General features: G+C 44.0%; 1 protein-coding gene across 1 annotated transcript in view; it reads right to left on the reverse strand.

Moving 5' to 3' along the window:
* SLC25A38 (solute carrier family 25 member 38) overlaps positions 1-26,261 on the reverse strand; it is a 154,319-nt gene that overhangs the window by 60,565 nt on the left and 67,493 nt on the right. The window contains exons 2-3 of the mRNA XM_075321974.1: positions 22,064-22,243; positions 6,956-7,124 (exon numbers count right to left, since the gene is read on the reverse strand). Coding sequence (XP_075178089.1) covers positions 6,956-7,124; positions 22,064-22,237 — 343 coding nt within the window. The 5' untranslated portion in view covers positions 22,238-22,243. The remainder of the gene's footprint in view (positions 1-6,955; positions 7,125-22,063; positions 22,244-26,261) is intronic.

Consider the following 26,261-nt stretch of genomic DNA (forward strand, 5'->3'; position numbering starts at 1 on the left):
TGAGAGAGATTTGATGTGAGCGGGGGTGTGATCACTGCAGGTCCTGCCGCTCAGCATCGGGTGAGTATTTGCGGGGTGCCGCTGTCTATAATGAAGTGTCCTGCAGTATCTGTATCTTTTTTAGCTGCACTGACACTTCATTACTGAACCGCGACTAGGGCTTATTTTCGGGGGAGGGCTTATATTTAAGCCTTGCTCCGAAAATGCTGAAAATCCCTGCTAGGGCTTATTTTTGGAAAAACACTGTATGTGTCTCTGTGTGAGTGTGATGTGTGTGTTTACTCTTTGCTCAACTTCCTCTTCTAATGACATCACTTCCCTGCAAAACGCAGGGCAGTGATTAACAATATGTTCTGAAAAACGCGAAATACAGCGGGAATAACGCAGGAAAACGCAATGAAATACACAGAATTTGCTATCTGCGTTATTCCGTGCAGTATTTCATGATTACATTACAGTCAATGGAGTGAAATACTGCAGGTACCTGCGGAAAAGAAGTGACATGCAATTCTTTTTGCTATAGAAAAATCCAGCAAAACCTGTAGGTCACAAAAACCGCAGTGTTCGCACAGCATTTTTTTTTACCATAGGTTTTGCTGGGGAAGGACTGCAGAAAAGTTATTAACATTTTCTGCAGCAAAACCGTGGAAAAAACGCAGCGTGCGCACAGGGCCTAAGGCCAGTTTCAATCTCTCACTTCGGGATATTTCTCTATTACACTTAAAAAAAACAAAATTCCACTTAAGTGAATGGTCCTTATTATTGATTGATAGATATTAAAAAAATCAAAAAGAGAAATTGGAGAGAAACCACAGATCATAAAAGTCAATAAAAATGAATTAATTGAAAAGTCAATAATTATTGAAGTTCAAGTCGCTAGCCCCATATGGTTTTCAGAAATCCTAAGGCGGTTCTCCAGTATGCTGCTCTTCAAGGAATTTTCTCCTCAGACCTGGATATACTGAACCGTCAATGATTGTTTATTTTTCATACTGTCTTCAAAGAAGAGTGCTCCTGTGTGAAACGGCTACACAACTTGTGGAAAATACCGTATTTTTCGGACTATAAGACGCACCCTGGTTTTAGAGGAGGAAAATAGGAAAATAAAACTTTAAGCAAAAAAATGTGGTCATGACACACTGTTATGGGGCGAGGATCTGCTGCTGACACTGTTATAGGGGTAAAGTCCCCAAATTCTCTACTAAGGTACCCCATCCTGGTAATGATCCTGCTATAAACCCCCATGCTGCTCATATACCCCCATGCTGCTCATATACCAGCATCCTGCTCATATTCCCCCATCCTGTTCATATACCCCCATCCTGTTCATATACCCCCATCCTGTTCATATACCCCCATCCTGCTCATATACTCCCATCGTGCTCATATACCATCCTGGTATATGGCCTGTATCCTATAGCACAGATGAAAAAAAATAAACGTTTATACTCACCTTTTCCTCACTCCCTCCAGCACCGATCATCTTCCTCTCTGCGCCGCTGACCTGTGTGTGTGGAGCCGTTCCTCTGCAGCACCGTGATGTCTTCCTGTCTGTGCCGATCAGCTGATCAGCACAGATTACCCTGATTACCATAAGACGCACCCCCAACTTTCCCCCAACATTTGGGAGGAAAAAAGTGCGTCTTATGGTCCGAAAAATACGGTAATTGAAAGCAGCACACCTGTGTAGTTGTGCACCCTCACACAACTCCGGTTAACGTGTAGATGGTAATTACAGGCCAGTCTAGCAGAGGTGATGTCACCGCGAGGAAGTTGCAATCCAGCATATAAGGGGGTCCAGAAGAAACCTCCTTCAGCTCCTGCACCCCGTGGAGAATGGACTCGCCACAGAGCTTAAATACCAGCACTAACACAGATAATGGCAGTCAGGTACAACCCAGGACTGAACCTGCCATGCCGACGTGTGATGTAAGATCTGGTGAAAAAATTCTATTGGAACTGCTACTGCACTCAGAGGGTCCTAGAAAAGCGTTGTGTTTTATGGCTTTATTTTTAGAACAAGTTGTATTCATTTGGTCTGTAGCGCTCTCTTCAAGCCTCTCTTTTTTTCGTTCATTTGAATCGCTATACCCCTGCGGCTGTAGGTGAGGCTTTGAGTGCAGCAACAGTTCCAATTCAACTTTTTCACTGGATCGTACATCCCACGCCAGCACGGCAATTTCAATCCTGGGTTGTACCTGATTGCCGTTGTCCGTGTTAGGGCTGGTCTTTAAGCTCCGTGGCGGGTCAGTTCTCCACGGGGTGCAGGAGTTGCAGGAGGATTCTTCTGGACCCCCTTATATGCTGGACTACAACTTCCCCGCGGTGACATCACCTCTGCTAGACTGACCTGTAATTACCATCTTCACGTTTAACGGAGTTGTGCAAGGGTGCACAACTACCCAGGTGAGCTGCTTTCAATTGTTTTCCACAAGTTGTGTAGCTGTTTCACACAGGAGCGCTCTTTGTTTATTTTTCACTGTCTGCACACAGACACACACACAGACACACACACTCAGACTGACACACACAGACAGAAAGACACGGAGAAAGAGAGACAGAGAGGGAGACAGACCGAGAGGGCGTTACTATCCCAGGCAATGTCTGGTACTACAGCTAGTCTATCTATCTATATATATTATCTGTTCTCAGCCAGCTAACCCTTGGCTCAAGGGTATACAGCTCACCTCCCTGGTATATAGCTCCCCCCATAGGTATACAACTATCCTCCCCCCAAGCGTATACAGCTTCCCTCCTCCCAAGGGTATACAGCTTTCCCCCCAAGGGTATACAGCTCTCCTCTGGTATACAACTCTCCACCCAAGGGTATACAGCTCACCTCCCTGGTATATAGCTCTCCCCCAAAAGGTATACAGCTCACCTCCCTGGTGTGCAGCTGCCCCCCCCCAAGGGTATGCAGCTGCCCTCCCCCCCCCCAAGGGTATGAAGCTGCCCTCCCCCCCCACCCCCCAAGGGTATGCAGCTGCCCTCCACCCCCCAAGGGTATGCAGCTGCCCTCCACCCCCCAAGGGTATGCAGCTGCCCTCTCCCCCCAAGGGTATGCAGCTGCCCTCTCCCCCCAAGGGTATGCAGCTGCCCTCTCCCCCCAAGGGTATGCAGCTGCCCTCCCCCACAAGGGTATTCAGCTGCCCTCCCCCAATGAAATACAGCTGCTCTCCCCCAAAGGGTATACAGCTTCCACCAAGGGTATATGGAGCACCCAACGGGCCCTGGGGGAATACTAGTCACCGGGCCGGGGAATAATAAAGGGATGTCACGGGTGGCCTGCCTGCTTTTGTGACCCCAAGGTGTCCATAGAAGGGGGAATAGATAGGATGATGGGGTGGTAGTGGATGAGGATGATTGTCTCGTGACGCCACCTGCTGTACGCGGCCAGGGATTAGCCGCCTCTGCTGTCGCTGTCCTCCGGGGTGGATGGTTGTAGCAGCAAAGCTAGTTCTGCCCCCCACAGGTGGCGTGGGCCCCAAGGAGGATGATGAGGAGAGTCGTGGAGTCCTGGCCGTTGGTGCCGAAGCGTGGGGAGACGGCAATCAAAAGGCTGAGTCAGCTGCCGCGGTTCCAGGTCTTTTACTCACTGTCTTTAGATTGCCTGGGAAGTACCAGTCACCGCCGTGGTGGGCTCCAGCCAATCCCGGTTAAGTTACAGGTAGCCACCAGTATTTGAAAGTGTCCTTTCCAAGAGATGCCCCTCTAGGAGTGAGGAACCTGGGCTGAGCTTTCCGTGAAAGAAGAGAAGAAGAAAGTGGTGTCATGTCACCAGAACTGTAGTTCCAACTTGACAGTCGAGAGTGTGTGGTTGCCCCTACTTCTACCCCAAGTGGTGCCCGCTCCCCAGGTGGTTGTCCTAGTGACTTTGAAAGTCCCATGCCTCGTGATGGCCATCCCCCAGCCTACCCTAGTCCAGCTCCCCAGTGAGACGGCCGCGTGTTTAATGAGCGGGGGCGTGGAGCCACGTGGTAATGAGCGGGGGGGCGGAGCCGTGTGTGATTATGGGCAGGGGGGCAGAGCCACATGTGATAATGGGAAGGGGGTGGAGCTGCACGTGGTAATGGTACAGGGGGGTGGGATTAGCAAGTAATCACATCGACATACATATACATAAAATATTATATATATATATATATATATATATATATATATACACACATATATATAAACATATACATACATACATATATATTATATAGCTGTAGTGCCCAATGTTGCCCGAGATAGATCTATAATATGTAGGAGAGAGACAGTTACTATCTATATCTATATCTCCATGCTAATAAGCTGTATGCAAGGTGGAATGTGGAAACGCCGGTGAATAACCCCCTCCTTACCCGAGATGAATACTGCACCTTAAATGAGGTGCAGTAGCCTGTGGTGACTGAAGCCTTAGGGGGGCCATATACAGCGCCCAGATCTGTATACGGCTAGCTGTATACAGCTGGGGGTGTAAGGGTTAATCACCGTGGCACTACACTGCAGAGTTGAATATTGGCGGATTTGGGGTGTAAGGGTTATTTGGGAGAATTCATTCGCAATTAAATGTACGTTTACCTTAGTTGAAGTGGTTGAATTACGTGGAATGGAAGTTGATAATTGTCAACTGGCAACATGAATCCCAATGATACACGGAAAGCAAGACGTTGTAATAGTGACAGTGGAAAGAAAACGTGACGTGAAAAATACTGGGAGTTTCAATTTTGCAGTACGCGCCCTTTCTCATTGAATCAGCTCCTGTTGAGAAGTGTGAGTGTGTAATGTATGCAACAGGATTTGTCTCTGTGCTTACAGAACCTGTGATGATGTCACATGGAGGGGAGGAGTCACATGATCAGTTTCTCAGTGTATGCAGGACTCTGCTGTGTTGGTTGTCATGGTGTTGGATGAACTGAAGATTATGAGTGGGGTCAGTAGGGATTTAGAGTGTGGATGTAACAGCTGTGTGTGTGTGTGTGTGTGTGTGTGTGTGTGTGTGTGTGTGTGTGTAATATACGGGGGGCGGAGCCGCATTTAATGAGCGGGGGGGTGGAGCCACGTGGTAATGAGCGGGGGGGGCGGAGCCACGTGTGATTATGGGCAGGGGGGCAGAGCTACATGTGATAATGGGAAGGGGGTGGAGCCGCACGTTGTAATGGCACAGAGGGGTTGGGATTAGCAAGTAACCACATCGACATACATATACATAAAATATATACATTATATATATATATATATACATTATATATATATATATATATATATATATATATATATATATATCTCTATCTATATACACACATATACATACATATATATTATATAGCTGTGGTACCCAATGTTGCCCGAGATAGATCTATAATATGTAGGAGAGAGACAGTTACTATCTATATCTATAGCTCCATGCTAATAAAAATAAAAATAAATCTACCTTCACAGTCTCAGCACAGCCTGTGATTCCAGAAATCACATGCATGCTCGCACATACACAAATACACAAAACACCTGCATTTTTTCCGTTTGCCAACCACCTCGGTTTTTGCTCTGTTTTTGAAAGTATGAGCATGTGAATTCTTTGCAAAACCTCGGCATAAAAAAATGTAGCAAAAACTGCAGGATATTACCTGGCAAAAGATGAGGCTTTGCTGCAGGAAAATACCAGACGAGAAAACGTTCTGTTAACATAACCTTACAGGGAATCACTAGATAGTAAGTAGCAGTGACTCCCCAGCACCTGCGCAGAACAATTAATGAAGCCAATCACCTTCGGAGGGTGGAAGACAATAGAATGAGGAAAGAGCATTTACCGTGCAGGCCCAGGATTTCATATCGGGAAACAAACGTTACAGGGATACTGAGACGCTGCTAAGAGGAGATATCAATAATGAATCGAAGAGGCAGGGCTGGCTTGTGGGCAGTAAACGCCAAGTGGTTTGGAAGACCTCATTAACAAAGTGATAAAAGATGATTTTGCAACAAGAAAGCATCTGCTATGAGGCATACAGGTAAGACTATTTTCAGCATCCTATTATCTGTATGCCCATAGATAAAAGGGGAGAGCGGGCGCTCCTGTGTGGAACCGTAAAAACAAATGATGAAAGTGTCTTTTTGTACACTCACCTGATAGTGTTGTACAGCAGGTACAACACTGTTAAAGATGCTGACGGGTGTTTCGATGCTCACCGTTCCTTGCCGCCGGGATCCTGTCCTGTCAGTCCCGCAGGAGTCCTCGCCTGTGTAGCCGCTAGTACGGTCCAGGGACACGTGCAGAGCAAAGCCGTTGGACCAGCTGCGGACAGCGACTCCTCCTCCAAACCGGATGGTCCCGTGATCCCGGTGACTGTGTAGAACCAGCCCCGTATTACAGCGTCCGTGGTGATAGCAACCTCCTGATCTGGCTGCAGCAGCCCCGTGAGCTCCCAACGGGAGAGGTAAACTTCAGCTCAGTATATAAAAAAACCACGGTATTGGCCGCGCTGCCCAGACTGGAGATGGATGTTGGTGATATAAAGTTCTTTTATTAATATTATGGGGCATTTTGAGTCCTCTCTAGCCGTTGAACATATGTTTTTTTATCGCAGATTTATAGACTGTTTTTTAATCCAATTATTGTAAATGCCTCCGCTTATATAGATCTAATAGTATGTTGATTCTCTGCTACCTGAGGAAGGGGGGAGGACGTGCCCCCGAAACGCGTTGTGGCTTTATAATATTAATAAAAGAACTTTATATCACCAACATCCATCTCCAGTCTGGGCAGCGCGGCCGATACCGTGGTTTTTTTATATACTGAACTGTATGCCCATAGAAACAGTTTAAAAAGGTCAAAGGGGTGACAAGATTCCCTTTAAGTAAATAGTTTTGGAAAGCTTCATTTGATTTGTCTTCTAAGTACCATAGTCCAGATATTTTTGTAAAGTATACTATTCTTAGTTTGACCTGAAGAAATAAAAAAAAGTCTACTTACAAGGCTGGGTGAACCTCTTGGCTTGTGTATAAAACATCAGGTATATGCCTGAAAAAGGAGCATCTCGTAGCATGGTTGCAGACAGTCCGCTGAAAAGACCACGAACACCCTCAGTTCTGTATATGTTCCCCAGAGCCGGAAACACACCACTATACTGATATTTACCGCTCTGCAAGAAATATTGAGGGGGTGTTAACTCAATGGCTAGTATGCACTGTAATTCAATACTTTACACTACTGTTTCCTAAACTCCAGTCCTCAAGGACCCGAACAAATCAGTATGGGTAGGTATGGGTAAATATACATGGGAAGCACAATAATGGAAAGCTGGTAATCACATTTTGCTATAAGCTTCCTTATATTAATGAACAGGTAGAGGATGAAATGCTGCAACAAATCATAATTAAGGTCCTTATAGTGGATTTCAACTGTGCAGGCCTTGAATGGGACACAGAATATTCTGGTTGTGCTAAAAGCTGCAAGTGTTATCCACAGTTTAAAACAATTAACTCACGAACGATCCAGGACAGTTAATTTGCTGGATTTGGTCCTGTCAACTAGACCTAATGCAATTTCAGGTTTACAGGTCTGGGAGAATTTGGGATGCAGCAACCATAATATGGAAAGTTTCAATATAATATTGAATAAAACATTTCAAAGATTAAATGCAAATTCCTGGAATTTTAGGAAAGCGGATTTCAACACATTAAAGGAAGAAAAAAAATTGTGTAGACTGTGATAATGTCACGATACATGTGGATACCAAACATAAATGGGACAGGTATAAAAATATATTACTGGAATCCTGTAGAAATCTTATACCTTCTGGTAATTAAATGTCCAGAAATAAAAAGACACCACTATGGATAAATAAGACAATATAAAAGTTTACAAAGGGCATAAAAAAAAAAAAAAAAAAACAAAAACAAAAAACGATTATATCAGCACCTTCATAGATAAGATTATCATAGAGGACATTGAGAGAGTTTGAGATATTAAACAGGCATTTTCCATTCATGTTCACCAATGAACTGACTGATCCACGGATCATTCAACAAGGCATAAATCAAAGATCAATGTAGTCAGGGATGTAGTCAGGGGGGTGTTTGTCCAAATAAAACTTATTTTTCTTTGTTCAACTACTGAATTAATAATGGTATCTGATAGACTTCCACCCATTATAATACCAAGGCTTGATGTCAGCTGACATCAACCTTATTACCCAGTTTGTCACCACACCAGAGCAACGGGAAGAGCAGAGTCTAAGCACCAAGATTTCCACATCTAATGGATGTGACACTTTTGGGGCAACTGCAGGCTTCTATTTTTAGGATGGGGAGGGTCCCATATTCATGGGCCTCCCAAGACTGAGAATACCAGACCACAGCTGTCCCCTTTACCTTGGCTGGTGATGCAATTTGGGGGGACCCCACGTTTTTTATTTAAATTATTTAATTTTAAATAGTTTAAAATAACAGCAAGGGGTGCCCTCTATTTTGGATCACCAGCCAAGGTAAAGCTGCCAGCTGCAGTCTGCAGTTGTCTGCTTCACCTTAGCTGGCTAACAAATATAAGGGTAACAAATATAAGGGGGACCCTACGTTGTGTTTTTTTTTTTTGTAAAATAATGAATTTGGGGTTAAAAAAAAAAAGTCTAAACACCCTTTAGTGCCACATGAAAGGTACTAAAAGGTGTAAGTTTACAATATGCAGGGGGGGTGGGACATTATATATGCACGTTTTCTATTTCTGTATCTATCCATTCATCTATCTAGCTTTTGATTGTATGCAAATTGTATTTTGGCTCACTCCCTCCTTTCTCATCTCCTGTGTGTTTCACCATATGTAGTACAGTGCCTACAAGTAGTATTCAACCCCCTGCAGATTTAGCAGGTTTACACATTCGGAATTAACTTGGCATTGTAACATTTGGACTGTAGATCAGCCTGGAAGTGTGAAATGTACTGCAGCAAAAAAGAATGTTATTTCTTTTTTTTTAAATTGTGAAAAGTTTATTTAGAGTGTCATTTATTATTCAACCCCTCAATCCACCAGAATTCTGTTGGGTTCCCCTAAAGTATTAAGAAGTATTTCAGGCACAAAGAACAATGAGGTTCACATGTTTGGATTAATTATCTCTTTTTCCAGCCTTTTCTGACTAATTAAGACCCTCCCCAAACTTGTGAACAGCACTCATACTTGGTCAACATGGGAAAGACAAAGGAGCATTCCAAGGCCATCAGAGACAAGATCGTGGAGGGTCACAAGGCTGGCAAGGGGTACAAAACCCTTTCCAAAGAGTTGGGCCTACCTGTCTCCACTGTTGGGAGCATCATCCGGAAGTGGAAGGCTTATGGAACTACTGTTAGCCTTCCACGGCCTGGACAGCCTTTGAAAGTTTCCACCCTTGCCGAGGCCAGGCTTGTCCGAAGAGTCAAGGCTAACCCAAGGACAACAAGGAAGGGGCTCCGGGAAGATCTCATGGCAGTGGGGACATTGGTTTCAGTCAATACCATAAGTAACGTACTCCACCGCAATGGTCTCCGTTCCAGACGAGCCCGTAAGGTACCTTTACTTTCAAAGAGTCATGTCAAGGCTCGTCTACAGTTTGCTCATGATCACTTGGAGGACTCTGAGACAGACTGGTTCAAGGTTCTCTGGTCTGATGAGACCAAGATCGAGATCTTTGGTGCCAACCACACACGTGACGTTTGGAGACTGGATGGCACTGCATAAGACCCCAAGAATACCATCCCTACAGTCAAGCATGGTGGTGGCAGCATCATGCTGTGGGGCTGTTTCTCAGCTAAGGGGCCTGGCCATCTGGTCCGCATCCATGGGAAGATGGATAGCACGGCCTACCTGGAGATTTTGGCCAAGAACCTCCGCTCCTCCATCAAGGATCTTAAGATGGGTCGTCATTTCATCTTCCAACAAGACAACGATCCAAAGAACACAGCCAAGAAAACCAAGGCCTGGTTCAAGAGGGAAAAAATCAAGGTGTTGCAGTGGCCTAGTCAGTCTCCTGACCTTAACCCAATTGAAAACTTGTGGAAGGAGCTCAAGATTAAAGTCCACATGAGACACCCAAAAAACATAGATAACTTGGAGAAGATCTGCATGGAGGAGTGGGCCAAGATAACTCCAGAGACCTGTGCCGGCCTGATCAGGTCTTATAAAAGACGATTATTAGCTGTAATTGCAAACAAGGGTTATTCCACAGAATATTAAACCTAGGGGTTGAATAATAATTGACCCACACTTTTATGTTGAAAATTTATTAAAATTTAACTGAGCAACATAACTTGTTGGTTTGTAAGATTTATGCTTCTGTTTATAAATCCTGCTCTTGTTTGAAGTTTGCAGGCTCTAACTTATTTGCATCTTATCAAACCTGCTAAATCTGCAGGGGGTTGAATACTACTTGTAGGCACTGTAGATCAGGGATCTCAAACTGGCATAGGTATATGGGCCGCACATACAAAAAAAAAAATTATTTGGGGGGCCGCATTCTTTGCATGACCAAGTGACATTTTTAGTGGTACCATTTTTTTTTCTACACGCCCTTGGATCACTTTTTGAATATTTTGCGCTGGTTTACTATAACTTAACAATATAGCAATTGTAATGGTTAAAATGCACCAATCAGCAGGATTTTACTATATAACCTAAAGCCAGTGCCAGCCTGATTCTATACATACCTTTAGTTGTCAGCTCGGATATATAGGTTTTACAATCCAAGAAAGTAAACTTTGTCAAATTAAAAGCTTGTTGAGTAACAGCAGCTTTTTGGATCAGATAATAGATGGGGTGGGGTTTCATAGTTATTCCTTCCCCCCGTTATTTATGCTAATTCTATTATAGAATAGATTTACTTTTTGACTAGAAGGAGCTGTGCTGAGGTCATACCCATGTGAATATAGGGGGCGGGGCCTTAGCCAACAGAAAAATGTTGCTTTCTGGTGTCTAATATCCTGTCGTACACACACTGTAAGGCTGACAAAAACATAAGTTAAAAACATGATTGACAAAAGAGAAAAAGAATTCTGTGCTACTCCCCAATGAAGTATCAGGGTACTGATATTATAATGTACAATAAGTATATAAACAAGGCAGTGTCCGATGAAAAATATTATAATTTCAAAACACAATACCTGACTGTAGAGCCTCACTGCAAAGGTAATGTGGCATTAAGAGTCGAGAGGGTAGGTTTTCAACCTCCTGGTATAAGCCCCATCCTGGACGACTCCTGGTATATGTGTTCTCCTCCTGGTATGTATGTCCCCTTCCTTGTATATATATCCCCATCCTGGTATATATGTACCCCTACTGGTATAGACGTCACTATATATGTCCCCATCCTTGTTTATTTGTCCCTTTCCTGGTATATATGTCCTCCTCCTGGTATATTTGCCCCCATCCTCGTATATATGTCCCATCCTGGGACCCCCTCAGTAAATATATCCAATTCCTAAGCACATTCTGGTATATATGTCCCCATCCTGTTTTTTGTCCCTTTCCTGGTGTATAGGTCCCCCTTCGTGGTAAATATGTCCCCTTCCTTGTTTATTTGTCCTTTTCCTGCTATATACAGGGGTTGGACAAAATAATGGAAACACCTAACGTTTTGGCATCATAATCTTCGAACATGTTATAAACATGCAAACCGTGACATATGCTAATGTTTTATAGTTGATTATTTGTGTTATGTGATATGTGTATGTAAATTAACTGTTTGTTTTGCAGAATTGTAAGAACATTGATGAGAACCTGATACTAATGGCAGACCTTTCGGATTTTCAAAGAGGCCAAATTGTTGGTGCTCGTATGGCAGGCGCCAGTGTAACAGAAAGTGCCCGAATGCTTGGCGTCTCAAAAGGTACTGTCTAAAAAGTAATGACTGCATTTGAAAGAGAAGGAAAAACGTCCGCAGCAAAGCACAGGTCCGGCCGAAAGTCTAAGTTGACTGAGAGAGACAGTCGGATTCTAAAGCGAATTGTGAGAGCATCGCAAGACCACGGCTCCGAAAATCACTGCTAAGCTCAATGAACACCTACAGAACATAGATCCACGAAAACTGTTCGTCGGGAGCTGCAGAAATCTGGATTCCACGGAAGAGCTGCACTTAGAAAACCAATGCTCTCAATGACAAATGTGTCCAAGCTTTTAGAGTGCTGTAGAAACCTCCAGAATTGGTCCCTCGAGCAGTGAAAACGTGATATTTTCAGACGAATCATCGTTTACCCTATTTCCAACCTCCAGCCGAGTGTACGTTTGGAGACAGCCAAAAGAAGCATTCCATCCAGACTGCCTTCTCCCAACCGTAAAACATGGCGGAGGTTCTGTGATAATGGTTCTGGTTCTGGCCCCCACAATCACCAGACCTCAACATTATTGAGCATTTAGGGTTGATTTTAGAGATTCAAGTTAGACATAGATTTCTGCCACCATCATCGATCAAAGAACTGGAGGGTCTTTTAACTACAGAATGGGCTAAAATTCCTTTGGAAACAATTCACACCTTTTATGAATCCATATCTCGGAGAATTGAGGCTGTAATCGCCGCAAAAGGTGGACCTACACCATAGTATACTAACTTTTTTTGATGTTTCCAGGTGTTTCCATTTTGTCCAACCCCTGCATGTCCTCTTTCTGGTTTCTGCCCCCTTCCTGGGCCACTCCTGGTATATACGTCCCCACCCTGGGGTCCTCCTTTTATTACCAACATACTCCCCTCCTGGGCACATTCTGGTATATATGTCCCCATCCTGGTGTGTATTTACTGATATAATATAATTATATATCTCTCTACCTATCTCTCTCTCTCTGATTCTCTCTCTCTCTCTATATTATTATATATATATATATACATATATATATATATATATAATCTCTATCAAATCAAATAAGCTTTATTGGCAGGACCAAGTACAAACTAGTTTTGCCAAAGCAAGTGTACTCTATCTATCCATCTCTATCCATCTCTCTCTATCCATCTCTCTCTCTCTCTCTCTATCCATCTCTCTCTCTCTATCCATCTCTCTCTCCATCTCTCTCTCTCTCTCCCCATCTCTCCCTCTCTCTCTCCATCTCTCCCTCTCTCTCTGTATCTCTCTGTATCTATCTCTCTCTGTATCTATCTCTATCTCTCTCTCTGTATCTATCTCTATCTCTCTCTCTCTATCAAATCAAATAAGCTTTTTTGTCAGGACCAAATACAAATTAGTTTTGCCAAACCAAGTGTACATTAGGGACTGGGGCTGTGGGGATGGTGGGTGGGGACTGTAGGAAGGATGGATGGGGCACATCCAGGGTGGGGACTGTGGGGGGCACTTCTAGGATGGGGGCTATGGAAGTCTGTGGCTTATGATGGGGCATATCCACGGTGGGGACTGTGGTAACGGTGGATGGGGCATATCCAGGGTGGGGACTGGGGGGCCACATCTGGGATGGGGGGCTATGGAAGTCCATGACTTATCATAGTTCTCTTTCTCGAAGTCTATGACATTCGCTCACATACCGCGCTGCTATCTCCACTGCGCTCTCTTCTTCCCCCAGCAGGATATATATTTTCTCTTCCTCCTTCATGGAGCCGAAATCCGGGAAGAGATGGGAGTCTCCCCTGAAGTGAGTGTCCCTCACTGCTGAGTACTTGCTGCAGTGTAGCAGGAAGTGGGTTTGATCCTCCAGGGCCTCCAGGTCACAGTGTTGGCACTATCTATCTCTCTCTCTCTCTCTCTCTCTAAGGGAGAGAAAGGGAGAGAAAGGGAGAGAAAGGGAGAGAGAAAAGAGGGAGAGAGAAAAGAGGGAGAGAGAAAAGAGGGAGAGAGAAAAGAGGGAGAGAGAAAAGAGGGAGAGAGAAAAGAGGGAGAGAGAAAAGAGGGAGAGAGAAAAGAGGGAGAGAGAAAAGAGGGAGAGAGAAAAGAGGGAGAGAGAAAAGAGGGAGAGAGAAAAGAGGGAGAGAGAAAAGAGGGAGAGAGAAAAGAGGGAGAGAGAAAAGAGGGAGAGAGAAAAGAGGGAGAGAGAAAAGAGGGAGAGAGAAAAGAGGGAGAGCGAAAAGAGGGAGAGCGAAAAGAGGGAGAGCGAAAAGAGGGAGAGCGAAAAGAGGGAGAGCGAAAAGAGGGAGAGCGAAAAGAGGGAGAGCGAAAAGAGGGAGAGCGAAAAGAGGGAGAGCGAAAAGAGGGAGAGAGAAAAGAGGGAGAGAGAAAAGAGGGAGAGAGAAAAGAGGGAGAGAGAAAAGAGGGAGAGAGAAAAGAGGGAGAGCGAAAAGAGGGAGAGAGAAAAGAGGGAGAGAGAAAAGAGGGAGAGAGAGAAAGAAAGAAAGAAAGAAAGAAAGAAAGAAAGAAAGAAAAGACAACCAGAGAGACAGACAAACATAGATGGGGAAAGACACAGACCTTGATAGATGATTTCCGGCTACTCCCCTCTGTGCATAATTAAAATATTAATATTGCATAATTAATTATACAGAATAATCATTAATTAATTTAAAATAAAAAAAAAAAAAAAAAACAAAACAAAAACAACCTTCACCGGGATTAGAACTCACGACCCTATTCTTCATAGGCGATCTCGCTATCCACTAGGCTATTGCCTGTATTGAAAAACATCGGCAGACTGAAGTCTCTGCTGACACCATTGCTATGTCACGTGGACCTGATACAGCGCGACGGTGTTCTACGGTGCTGCTACATCTTGAGGGAGCAGAGATGACAGTGTCGTGTGGATTACGTCGGACCTGGAGGGGTATTGGAGGATTTTAATAAAATGGTGAAACTGTTTTTTTGTCTTTTATTCCAAATAAAGGATTTTTCACGGTGTGTTTATTTACTTTCACTTTATAAATAGATAATTATAATTTAAAATTATAAATAAATAAAAAAATTAAATTCTTTACCAGGACCAGAACTCCCGACCTTATGCTTCTTAGGTGGGCGCTTTATCCACTAGTCTATAGCCACTAACAAAATACATAGGCAGATTTTCTAGTCTGGATTGCTGACTGAAGTCTCTGCTAACCACGAGTCATTTCATTGCTACGCTGCCACTACATCTTGAGGGAGCAGAGATGACAATGTCGTGTGGATTACGTCGGACCTGGAGGGGTATTTTTGTGATTAATAAAGGGGTGAACCAGGGTTGTTTTATGTCTTTTGTTCCAAATACAGGATTTTTCGCGGTGTGTGTTTCTTTACTTTAACTTTCAGTTTAATCATGAAAGGTGACTCGGGGAGACGCCTGGCATGATTAAACTCATTATTACCCCAATTGCCACAGCACCAGGGCAATTCGGGATGAGCTGGGTAGAGTCCCGCAGGACAGTCGCAACTAATGGATGCGGCAATTCTGGGCGGCTGCTGGGTGATTTTGTTAGGGTAGTGGGCTCCCGATAACGTGGATCTCTCCATTCTGACAATACCAGCCTCCAGCCGTGTGGCTTTATCCAGGCTGGTATTAAATATGGGGGAACCGCATTTTTTTTTTTTATTTTACTGCACGATATAGACCCGCCCGCTGGCGGCTGTCATTGGTTGCAGTGAGACAACTGCCACTCAGCTTGGGGACGTGTCTGACTGCCACCAATCATAGGCGCCGGTGGGCGGGGAAAGCACAGAATAACTAATTGACTAATGAAGCGGCAGCCATTTTCTAAAGAGGAAAAGACGCCGCAGATTTGTGACAGCTGTGCAGCGAGACGCCCGTGATCGGTGAGTAGGAAAGGGAGAGGGATTTTGCTGGGGACGCAGGACACATGCAGATAGCAACGTGTGCACATAGCCTTACTGTGAAAAGCCACGTTTTTGGTAATAGAACAGTTATCGAACCTAACTCGAACTGTCGAGCTTTTAGCAAAAAGCTCGAGTTCGATCTCGAGCACCCCCAAAATCACTCGAACATGAAATTGGCGAATCTCGAACATCGCTCAACTCTAATCATGATCTGAAGTTCTATGCTCTCATACACACCAAGAGGAACTTATGCTTGCAATGTAAAGAGCTGAAAAACCTGCACTCCTGTAGAGACCAAAGACCGGATACAGATCCCTAACACACAGAAGGACTATAAAATTCTTAGGACATTCACATGTTCCTCTTCCAACGTGGTGTACTTAATCCTGTGCACTATATGTCCTATTGGGGGCCTCTATGTTGGAGAAACAGGACAGAGACTGAGAGCAAGGATGAGATCTCACCGCCACACAATTACAGACAAAAAAAATCCATTTACCTGTGGCCAAACATTTCTGCGCTTCAGGACACAACATAAACCATATGAAAGTTGTCATATTAAAAGGCAACTTCAAATCACAGAGCCATCGCAGGGTCTGGGAATACAAATTCATCACAATGTTTAACTCTGTGGACACAGGACTCAATCTGTCAGGAGGATTCATGGCCCATTACAAAATCTGAGGAGTCATTCCAGAGACTGACCAGACCTCTGATCCTACATGGATATTGGGACAATAAAACTCTCACACCACAATCAAAGCTAATTAAGGATTCACTTTCTAAGCTCAGTGTTTGTTTATTTAAATGTCTTTTATTATGCCATCCCTCTGCTCTGTTTGTGCATATATTTGTGCTTCTTCAGATATTTTGTCATATCATGCCTGATGAAGGGACCTGAGATGTCTCGAAAGCTTGCTTTGTAACATCACTTTATTTTATTTTAGTTAGCCATTAAAAGGTATCACAAGATTATAATTTTGTTCCTCTCACTGAGAACATTCAATACTTTTACAGGTTTGTGTGATGCAGGTATCTGATAGATGCCTGTGCCATCACAAACCTAGGGTTTAGTAGCAGCTGTGTTATTAACCCCTGCTATTACCCCGATGGCCACCGCACCAGGGCAATCGAGAAGAGCTGGTAATGCACCAAATTGTCACATCTAATAGATGCGGCAATACCGGGCGGCTGCGGGCTGAGAATATACCAGCCCCCAGCCGGCATTATCATGGCTGGGGATGAAAACTGGGGGGACCGCACGTCTTTTCTTTTTTTTTAAATTTTTTATTTAATATAAAAAAAGCCGCATACGAGGGACTCCCGCGAGTCTGACATCGCAGCACAGCCACACACTTCTGACAGGAGCGTGCATGTGTTTCTAGGTACATGCATGCTCTTTTTCAGAGAACGGTAGGCTGTAAAAAGAAAAAAAAAATCCTGCCAGCAGGTGGAAATTTGGTGCGGATATCTGGTGCAGACGATTTCAGCACCACATGTGCACCTCCTAGCAAACAATCGCGTCAAAATAACCGCGACAAAAATCGTGCCAAGAAAAAAAGCGTCAAAACACCGTGTTTTTTTGCCAGGAGGTGTAGTTTGGATGCAGGAATATGGTGTAAAAATTTCAGCACAAAATCTGCATCTCTTGGCCAAAAAAAACTGCTTTTTTTCTGCTAGGAGATGCAGGTCTGTGAACTCAGTGACCTCCACCTAAGGTCAAGTTACCTGCGATCACAGATGAAGTACCGTGGGAACCTCCAGCTGTGACCGCAAATGACCTGAGTGACGTCACCGCTCAATGTGCAGCTCATTCATTCTCTGGAGCTCACAGAGAGCGGTCGGTCGTGCCTCTCTCTGATATTTAGATGTAACAGAGCTGAAGCGGTGTGGGACCTCTTGTGGATTACGTTGGAGCTGCAGGGTGTTGGGGGTTAATAAAGTGGTGAAGGAGGGGGTGTTTGTATTTTATTTCAAATAATTTTTTTTTCTCTGTGTCTTGTTTATTTATATTCACTTACATGTTTGTATGATGCAGGTATCTGATAGACGCCTGTGCCATCACAACCTAGGGTTTGGTAGCAGATGTGCGCTGCTATTAACCTGTCATTACCCCGATTGGCACCGCATCACGCCACCGGGAAGAGCCGGTATCGCACCGGGATTGTCACATCTAATAGATACGGCAATACTGGGTGGCTGCGGGCTGGAATACCAGCTCCCAGCCGGCGTTGTCTTGGCTGGGGAAGAAAATAAGGGGGAACCGCACGTTATTTTTTTTTTAAATTATTTATTTAAATAAAAAAAAAAAAAGATGCATGCGATTTCACCAGAATCACATGCGAGGGACTCGCGTGAGTCTGCCATGGCATCAAATGGCAAAGCCTCGCATGAGTAACTGGATACGCAGCACAGATACAGCCAGACAGCAGCTGGGGCTGCAGCCGCGAGCTATATCTGTGCTGCCGATTGTGGGGGCGCGTCTAGCTGCAACCAATTACACGCACCGGTGGGCGGGGAAAACAATGAATATTGTACTGTCGGCTCCGGAAGGCAATAGCGTGATCCGGAATGAGTGTGCCGCCATGACAGAGCCTCGGTGAGTAAGCCGCGCTCGCTCCTACCCCCTATCCCCTCCACAAACATTTTTAACCTCTGGATTCCGGTCCCCATTGACTTATAAGGTCACCGGATTCCGGAGCGGATCAGTCTCTTTTTAAAATCTGGCAGTGATCCGCCGGTACCGGATTTTTGGCCGTTCGATCAGCTCTAACTCCAACATATCGGAGGTTGTTAATTTATGGATTTTTGTCTTGATCACATCTTATGTCAGTAGTCATTTATTTTCCTTTTGTATTTCTCAGCAGAGAAACTATATTTCTGTCAGGATAGGGTAGTCTCACACAGGAAAGAAAAATTACAATACAGAAGCGTAAATTGGCACAAAAACAAGATTTACAGCACAGACCTGTAGTATATTATACAGGTACTCTGGACCTGTCATCAGATAATATTTATTCATTTATATAGCGATATTAATTCCACAACGCTTTACACACATCAGCAATACTGTCTCCATTGGGGCTCACAATCTAAATTCCCTATCAGTATATTTTTGAAGTGTGGGAAGAAACCCACGCAAACACGGGGAGAACATTCAAACTCCTTGCAGATGTTGTCCTTAGCAGAATTTGAACCCAGGACCCCAGTGCTGCAAGACTGCAGTGCTAACCACTGAGCCACCGTGCTGTGTGCATTTCTTGTGTCAGAGCCATTTCGGTGGTTCAAGCAATCGTTGAAAAGGCCACAGAAATGGTTCTCCATTACATAGTTACAGTTAACTGAGACCACCATAAATATCATGTTAATTATAATCTAGACACAATGTGACTATCTTATGCCCCAAATTTAGAACTCAAGTAGTGCACAGCTTTGAATCCAGCTATGCTTTGGATACTGGATTCAAAAAGGGTGGAAATATGTGGATAGTGACCTATTTTAAGTTCTCTTTATTTTTCTTTTCTTCTCTAACAGAGGGCACGTCAGACATATATACATCTCATGATTACATTTCAGCATGTCTCAGACAAGCCCATTGCTAATGCAGATTCTAAAGGGTTTTTTTTGTAGATGGACCCAGAAACCAAGATGCTGGTAGATTCTACACCCGATATGCTGACGTCACATTACATGAGGTAATAAGTCGAACCACTCCCTACTCTCCTATTAGTATAGGAGGCAGATATAGAAATACTCAATCACTGTAGCGTGTAGAGCGGCAAAGATGGATAAATGTGTATATAGATGGCAGAGCTTTCCTCATGTCACATGAGAAACCTATAAAGACTGCAGAGTGCGTACGAGCCTGGATGGAGGCTGTCCTGTTATCAAGTAAGCCTGGCAGAAGGAACATAAAAAAACCTCACACTTGAGTTGACACGGATGGAGCCAAAAGGAAATGCTAGCACAGATGCAGCCGACAAGAAAGCAGCAAATTGGCCTAGAGTTAAGTATTTTACCAATGCAGACAAGGTCCTCAGTGACACCTATCACTCCTGATGTTCTTAAATCCCTAAAAGCAGGAGTGAGGAACCTCCAAGCTGGCAATGACTTTTTGGAGTCCCTGGGCAGATTCTCAGGGAATGCAGTGCTGAGGCTGCATCCGTGTCTTGCTGGCTGCTGGCCCTTTAAACGCCGTATGCAAACTAAGGCTATGTGCGCACGTTGCGTACTGTCACTGCAGAAATTTCTGCAGTGATTTGAACAGCACACGTCCATAATGAAGAAAAAAAAAAAGCCGATTTCATGCGCTCTGACTGCAGCCCCTCCCATAGACATAGCAGTAGCTGCAGGCAGAGAGCAGGAAAGAAGTGACATGTCACTTCTTAGAACACGCGCTTCGGGCTGCTCTAAGCTCTAAGACACCACGTGCTGACGCCTCCTGCATAATGTTTATAGATTATGCTGGGGACGCAGGACGCATTCAGTTACGCTCCGGTGCAGATCGCAGCATAACTGCATGTAAATACGCAACGTGCGCACATAGCCTTACACTGCAATTCCTGCACTGAAGGATTACAACCTCACGTTGACCAATGCCAAAGTGAAGCCGTACTTTGTGGGCGAGCTAGATATGAGAGGTACTCCCAACCCACAGAAAAGGAGCGGCGGCCCTTGCATCCCCCATGGCCGTATGTGGCCCCCCAGCTATGTATATACCTCCAGCACTGTTTGTGCCCCCAGTGATGTATGTACCGCCCAGGCTCGTCTATGCCCCACTGCTTTTCTAGTGATGTATATTAATACTAGCCTTTCCCAGTTATGTATGTGCCCCGCAGAGAAATATATAGCCCCAGCAATGTTTGTGCCCCTCAGCTATGTCTGTGCTCACCACCAATGATGTATATACCCCCAGTGATGTCTGTGCACCCGAGTGACATATGTACCCCCCCAGTGAAGTCTATGCCCCACAGCTTTCCTAGTGATGCATATTCCTCACAGCCCTTCCCAGTGATGTATGTCTTCAGTGTCCTTTTTTTATGTCTATGCCTCCCAGCCTTCCCAGTGATGTATATTCCTCCCAGCACTCCGCTGTGATGTATCTGCCCACAGCCCCTCCTGTGATGTACATGCCTCCCCTCCTTTGATGAATACACAGGAGTCCAAGCCGACTCAAACCTGGAAAAGCAGTTGTGAGAAGTAGCAAGATCAATACTGCCTAATATCACAGCCGCACCAAAAAGAAGAAGCTCCAACCACCACAGTGAGTTAAATTTTTTACCAAACATAGCAGGGTAATTTTGAAGTTGATAATTTTGTGCGGCACCCAAATTATGGTATAAATTTCCAAATGGCACCCGGCAAAAAAAAGGTTCCCCACAGCTGCCCTACAAGGACAAGCGGTTCAACAAGGAACAAAGTATGAGACGGAGGGAGCCAGCTGTCAGAGGAAGGCCTGGATAAAGGGTAGTAGGCTTTCTCTGCCATGAGCACTCTACTCACTCAATGATGGCCCAGTTAACCCATCGACTAACATATCTGACAAAGAGACAGTTATAAGTGTGTGCTTTGGTGGACAAAGTATGGGTGGTACAAGGGTTCAGTATCCAGGTGGCCAGACACACTTAGTGTTGAAAGACGTATGCCTAATACAATGTAGAAAAAAACAAAACTGTAAACACCTTGCAGAAACACACTCCTCATCCGCTCTACCCATGCCAGAGATTGCAGATTGATTATATACATATACCATGTGTAGGTTTATATGAGTTTGTGCTTGTTGTGTAAATTTCCACGATTGATCTGAGGCATATCCAGTACAGAAAATTACACTACTGCTGAAAAACCCATGGTGGAGGTGGTATGTAAAAATGGGATTCCAAAATACATTAAAAAGCTGCATGGGTGGTGTGCAGTGAATTTAAAGATATTTTTTGCAGACCTGTATTTGAAGTCCTGAAAAATGGTGAGCTCCTGTAAAAACAAAACCCAAAAAACAATTGTAGAATTGCATTGGGGTTTTTTTTTTCCCCAGCAAATTCCTCTCCACTTAGAACATTATCATTCAAAAGTACAACTTGTCCTGCAAGAAACAAGCTCACATACAGCCATTTAAAGTGAATAAAAAAAAAAATGTAAAAACCTATGCATGTTGTAAAAAAGGTGAAGCAAAAAAAAATAAAAGCTCAAAAATGGAAAATTGCAGCGTCGGGACAGTTAAGGAAGTAGGGTAGTTAGGGGGATGTAGAGCACACTAGTCATGCAACTATTTACACACAATTTACTGCAATTAATTTTTGCTAACACAATTGATTTATGGCCTTATAATAAAATATTCCAATTATATACATTGTAAATACACTCATGAGTTTAGACGTACCTCATATCGCGTTTTTACTACTGTAAATGGTAGCATACAAACTCCTGTCAGTGTCCTGGATCCTGCACCCAAAACAACCGACTTTAGGGGGCTGAGATCTGGCTCCGATAAAATATGCTGTTTCAGGAAATATAGCGTGCTGAAGTAGAGACCAACCCCAGGAATGCAGCGCATGAAGGACTGTAAATTAAATTAAAAAAAAACCCATTAAACTAAGGTTTACAAGCTTTTATGTCACTTGAAGGATTTTCTTATTTAAGTAGCAGGCCTAGAGCTGACATCAGAACTTCTGGTTGAATTGTTTTTATGACGACTCTCCAGACCCAACATTAAATGATCTAATCTATATAGTCACCATACCCAATGCCTCACCATTTCACAAAGCATTGATGAGGGTACAAATAGGGAGATAAGCTTTCCACAGCATTCAGCAATGGTCATTTTGGTGAAGAAGAAAACTGGGTGCGTAACTGACATAGAAAGGAAACAGCGGAAGAAAGGAGGATATTAAAAGTATAGAGACTGTTTTGTTGTGTTGTGGCAGTTTCGTAAATTTGACAAAAGGAGCCATAAAGGTTTATTTAAATTACATAAAACCGCCATTAACAATAACCGATAATAGTAAACAAAAAAAAATTAAATGATGTTGCAAAGCTTATATTTATTCACTTATATAGCGCCATTAATACCGCAGCACTTTACATACATCAGAAACACTGTCCTCATTGTGACTCACAATCCAATGTCCACATCAGTATGTCTTTGGAGTGTGGGAGGAAACTGAAATACCCAGAGGAAACCCACGCAAACACGAGGAGAATATGCAAACTCCTTGCAGATGATGTCTTTGGTGGGATTTGAACCCAGGACTCCACTGCTGCAAGACTGCAGTGCTAACCGCTGAGCCACCATAATAAGAAATGATACATGCGGGAGGAAGCTGGTGCATGTAGGCGAAGGATGTTTCATGCTGCTCTGTGCGTCTTCTGGCCTATGAATATAGCCGGTGTCACTTTTTCTATCTTCTAAAGCATTTTATTGGACTGTCTTTTGTTGTGCTAACTACCACCAGTGCATCATTCATTCAAAGTGAACAGCATAATTTTTTCCATGTTTGGTTAAATTTGAGGCACTCAGTAGTTGCACACCCACATCCTTAATACACATTTTACAAAGCAGGAATGGTGTAACAATGCATCTGAAGAAACACAAAAAAAACGAAAGAGCAGAAACATTCCATAATAAATGGATATTTATTATGGTTTGGCTAGATATACCATGCCTGTTGACGAGACCCAAGTAATCTGAAAAGCATGCTTTGAAACACAACTTAGTTGTTCAGTTTCGTTAGGCATTAAAAGGTATATCTAGAAGTGTATTATTTTGTTTCCTTTCCTGGGAGCAATCTATCTTTTTTCAAACTCGCTAACAGTACCAAAACCGTGGACCAGCCTTTCCAATTAGTCACCCATGAGAATTGGTCCCTGGTGGCGCTTAAAGCATAACTGTAGTTTTAATTATTATTGCCTAAATCAATAGTACATAAGGAAACAAGCAACTTTGTAATATGTCTTATCAGACAAATCTGCCAGAATTGATTATCAAAATTCTCAGTTCTGAGGTAAAATCTGTATTCATTGAAGACTTTCCTGTTACTGAGATAGGAGATGGCAGATGGTGCTGATGAGATTCTATGAAGATAGAAAAGGAAGGAGGGGTGGACCTCAGTCTCTAGCTCCTCCCATTATCATAGAACCTTATAAGTAACAGCTGCCATCTCCTCCTCTCAGTAATGGGAAAGTCTTCTCTGAATACAGATTTTGCCTCAGAACTGAGAATTTTGATAATGACTAGCGATGAGCAGACTCCCAGATAACACTGACCTGCCGATCCTGGTTATCTGGTTTTTAAAATCCGGTTCCGTGCCGGATTCCAATTCCCATATAAGTCTATGGGGACCAGAATCCGGCGATTACAAATGTAGGAGCATGCACGCTGTACTTACCAAGTCACCAGCACGCTGATTCCAGGCCACGCGTTCTCTTCCGGGGCCACGCACTTTAAGCCAGAGGCTTCAGGTCACCTGAGGTCATACTGTGAGAACCCGGGTATGATCTGTGGAGAACTGAATGACGTCACTACTGCCAGCCGAGTTCCCCTTGTCAGTGTTTCCCGGAGCCTGGAGAGATCGGACATGTTTTCGGTCTCTCCAGGGTCGGATGTAGCAAAGCCAGGACTGTCCGAGGGACATCACGTGGATTACGGCAGAACTTCAAGGGTCAACTTTTTAAGGTTAATAAAGAGGGTACTGTATTTTATTTCAAATAAAGGATTTTTCTCAATGTTTGTGTTTATTTTTACTTATAGGATTAGTGATCAGGGTCTCAGACCTCCACCCGTCATTAATTCTGTGCTTTGTTACAGCTATGTGCTATCATTAACACCTATTACCCTGATTTGCATCGCACCAGGGCGGTCGCAGCTAATGGATGCGACAATTACGGGCAGCTGCAGCCAATCACAGACGCTAGGATGGCCGGGGAAAGCAGTGCATATGCAATGAAGGTAATGAGCGAACCCTGAAGTGAGGAGCAGTGTATAGCCTCGCCGTTTCCCTCGGTAAGTTTGAAGTGCTTGCTTCATTCTCATCTTTAATTTCCCAAGTTGCCAGATCCGGATCAAACACCCGGAATCTTGGGCCCGGGTCCAGCACTCGGGTAAGTTTGAAACCGCGTGGATTCAGTTCAATCACCGTTTGGGTCTGCACATCACTAATAGTGACTAGTGATGGGCGGACCTGAAACTGTAAGAGTCTGGATCTGCACAGTTTCAAACGTACCCGAGTGCCGGGATTCCAGGTATTGACCTGGATCCAGCAAATAAAATAAAAAAAAAAAAAAAAAGAAAAAAGTATGAAGCGCTTGCTTCATTCTTAACGAGTCACCGGCGAGGCTGTACACTGCTCGCGCAGGCGCCCATTCACTTTTGGGGCCGCACATTAAGCTCTTGCACATGCACTGCTTTCCCCACCCACTGGCATATGATTGATTGTAGTCAGAAACGCCCCCAGCCAGTGTGACAGCGTCTCTCTGCAGGTCTATATCATACAGTAAAAATAAAAAAATAAATATTTGGTGTAGGGTCTCCCTGTATTATGATACCCCAGCACAGATAAAGCATACGGCTAAAGGCTGCAGCCCCCAGCTTATCAAAAAAGAAGGAACCGAATGCGACTTTTTTTTTTAAATTATGTAAATAAAGAATTTTAAAAACAGAATGCGGTCCCCCCCCAATTTTGATACCCAGTCATGACAAAGCTCGACAGCTTGGGGCTGGTCTCATTTGACCCTCCCCATTACTCATCTAGGACTTCGTGTCAGCTATGGTGCTGCAGGTTATTATTTTTAGGCTGAGGGACTGCTCAATAAGCTTGGGTCTCCCCAGCCTGAGAATACCAGCCCCCCAGATTTTGGGCTTTATCATGGCTGGGTATCAAAATTGGGGGGGACCTCAGGTCGGTTTTTTTTTTTAATTACTTATTTTTTTTGTTTTTAAAAGTCACATGCTGTTCCTCTTATTTTGATACACAGCCAAGATAAGCGCACGGCTAGGGGCTGCAGCCGTATGCTTTATCTGCGCTGGGTATCATAATATGGGAGAACCCCATGCCAAATACTTTATTTTAACTCTATGATAGACCCGCACACAGTGCATGTGAATGGAAGTGTCAGACACGCTGTCACACAGGGTGAAGGTGTGTCTAACCGCAATCAATCCCAGACGTCGATGGGCGGTGAAAGCAGTGCATATGCAATGAACCTAATGCGTGGCTCAGGAAGGGAAATGGGAAGCCTGGAAGCAGTGTACAGCTGTGACAAAGCCTCGGTAAGTTCAGCACGCTTGCTCCTACCCTCTTACCCCTTCTGGTATAATTTTTAATTGCCGGATTCTGGTCCCCATAGACTTATATGGGGACCGGTATTCGGCCCGCAACTGGTTTTCAAAACCCGCCAGTCCCGGTCCACAAATCACTAAAAATGACTGATCAATTCTAATAGAGAAAGAAGCAAATCTGTCTGATAAGAGATATTCCAGTTACTTATATTCATGTATGCTATTGATTTATGAAAGAAAAACTAAAATAAATAGTTATACCATAACCCAGGGGTCTCAAACCAAGATGGGTGTATAGGCCGCA

The sequence above is a fragment of the Anomaloglossus baeobatrachus genome, chromosome 8 (genome assembly GCF_048569485.1).
Source record: "Anomaloglossus baeobatrachus isolate aAnoBae1 chromosome 8, aAnoBae1.hap1, whole genome shotgun sequence".
NCBI lineage: Eukaryota > Metazoa > Chordata > Amphibia > Anura > Aromobatidae > Anomaloglossus > Anomaloglossus baeobatrachus.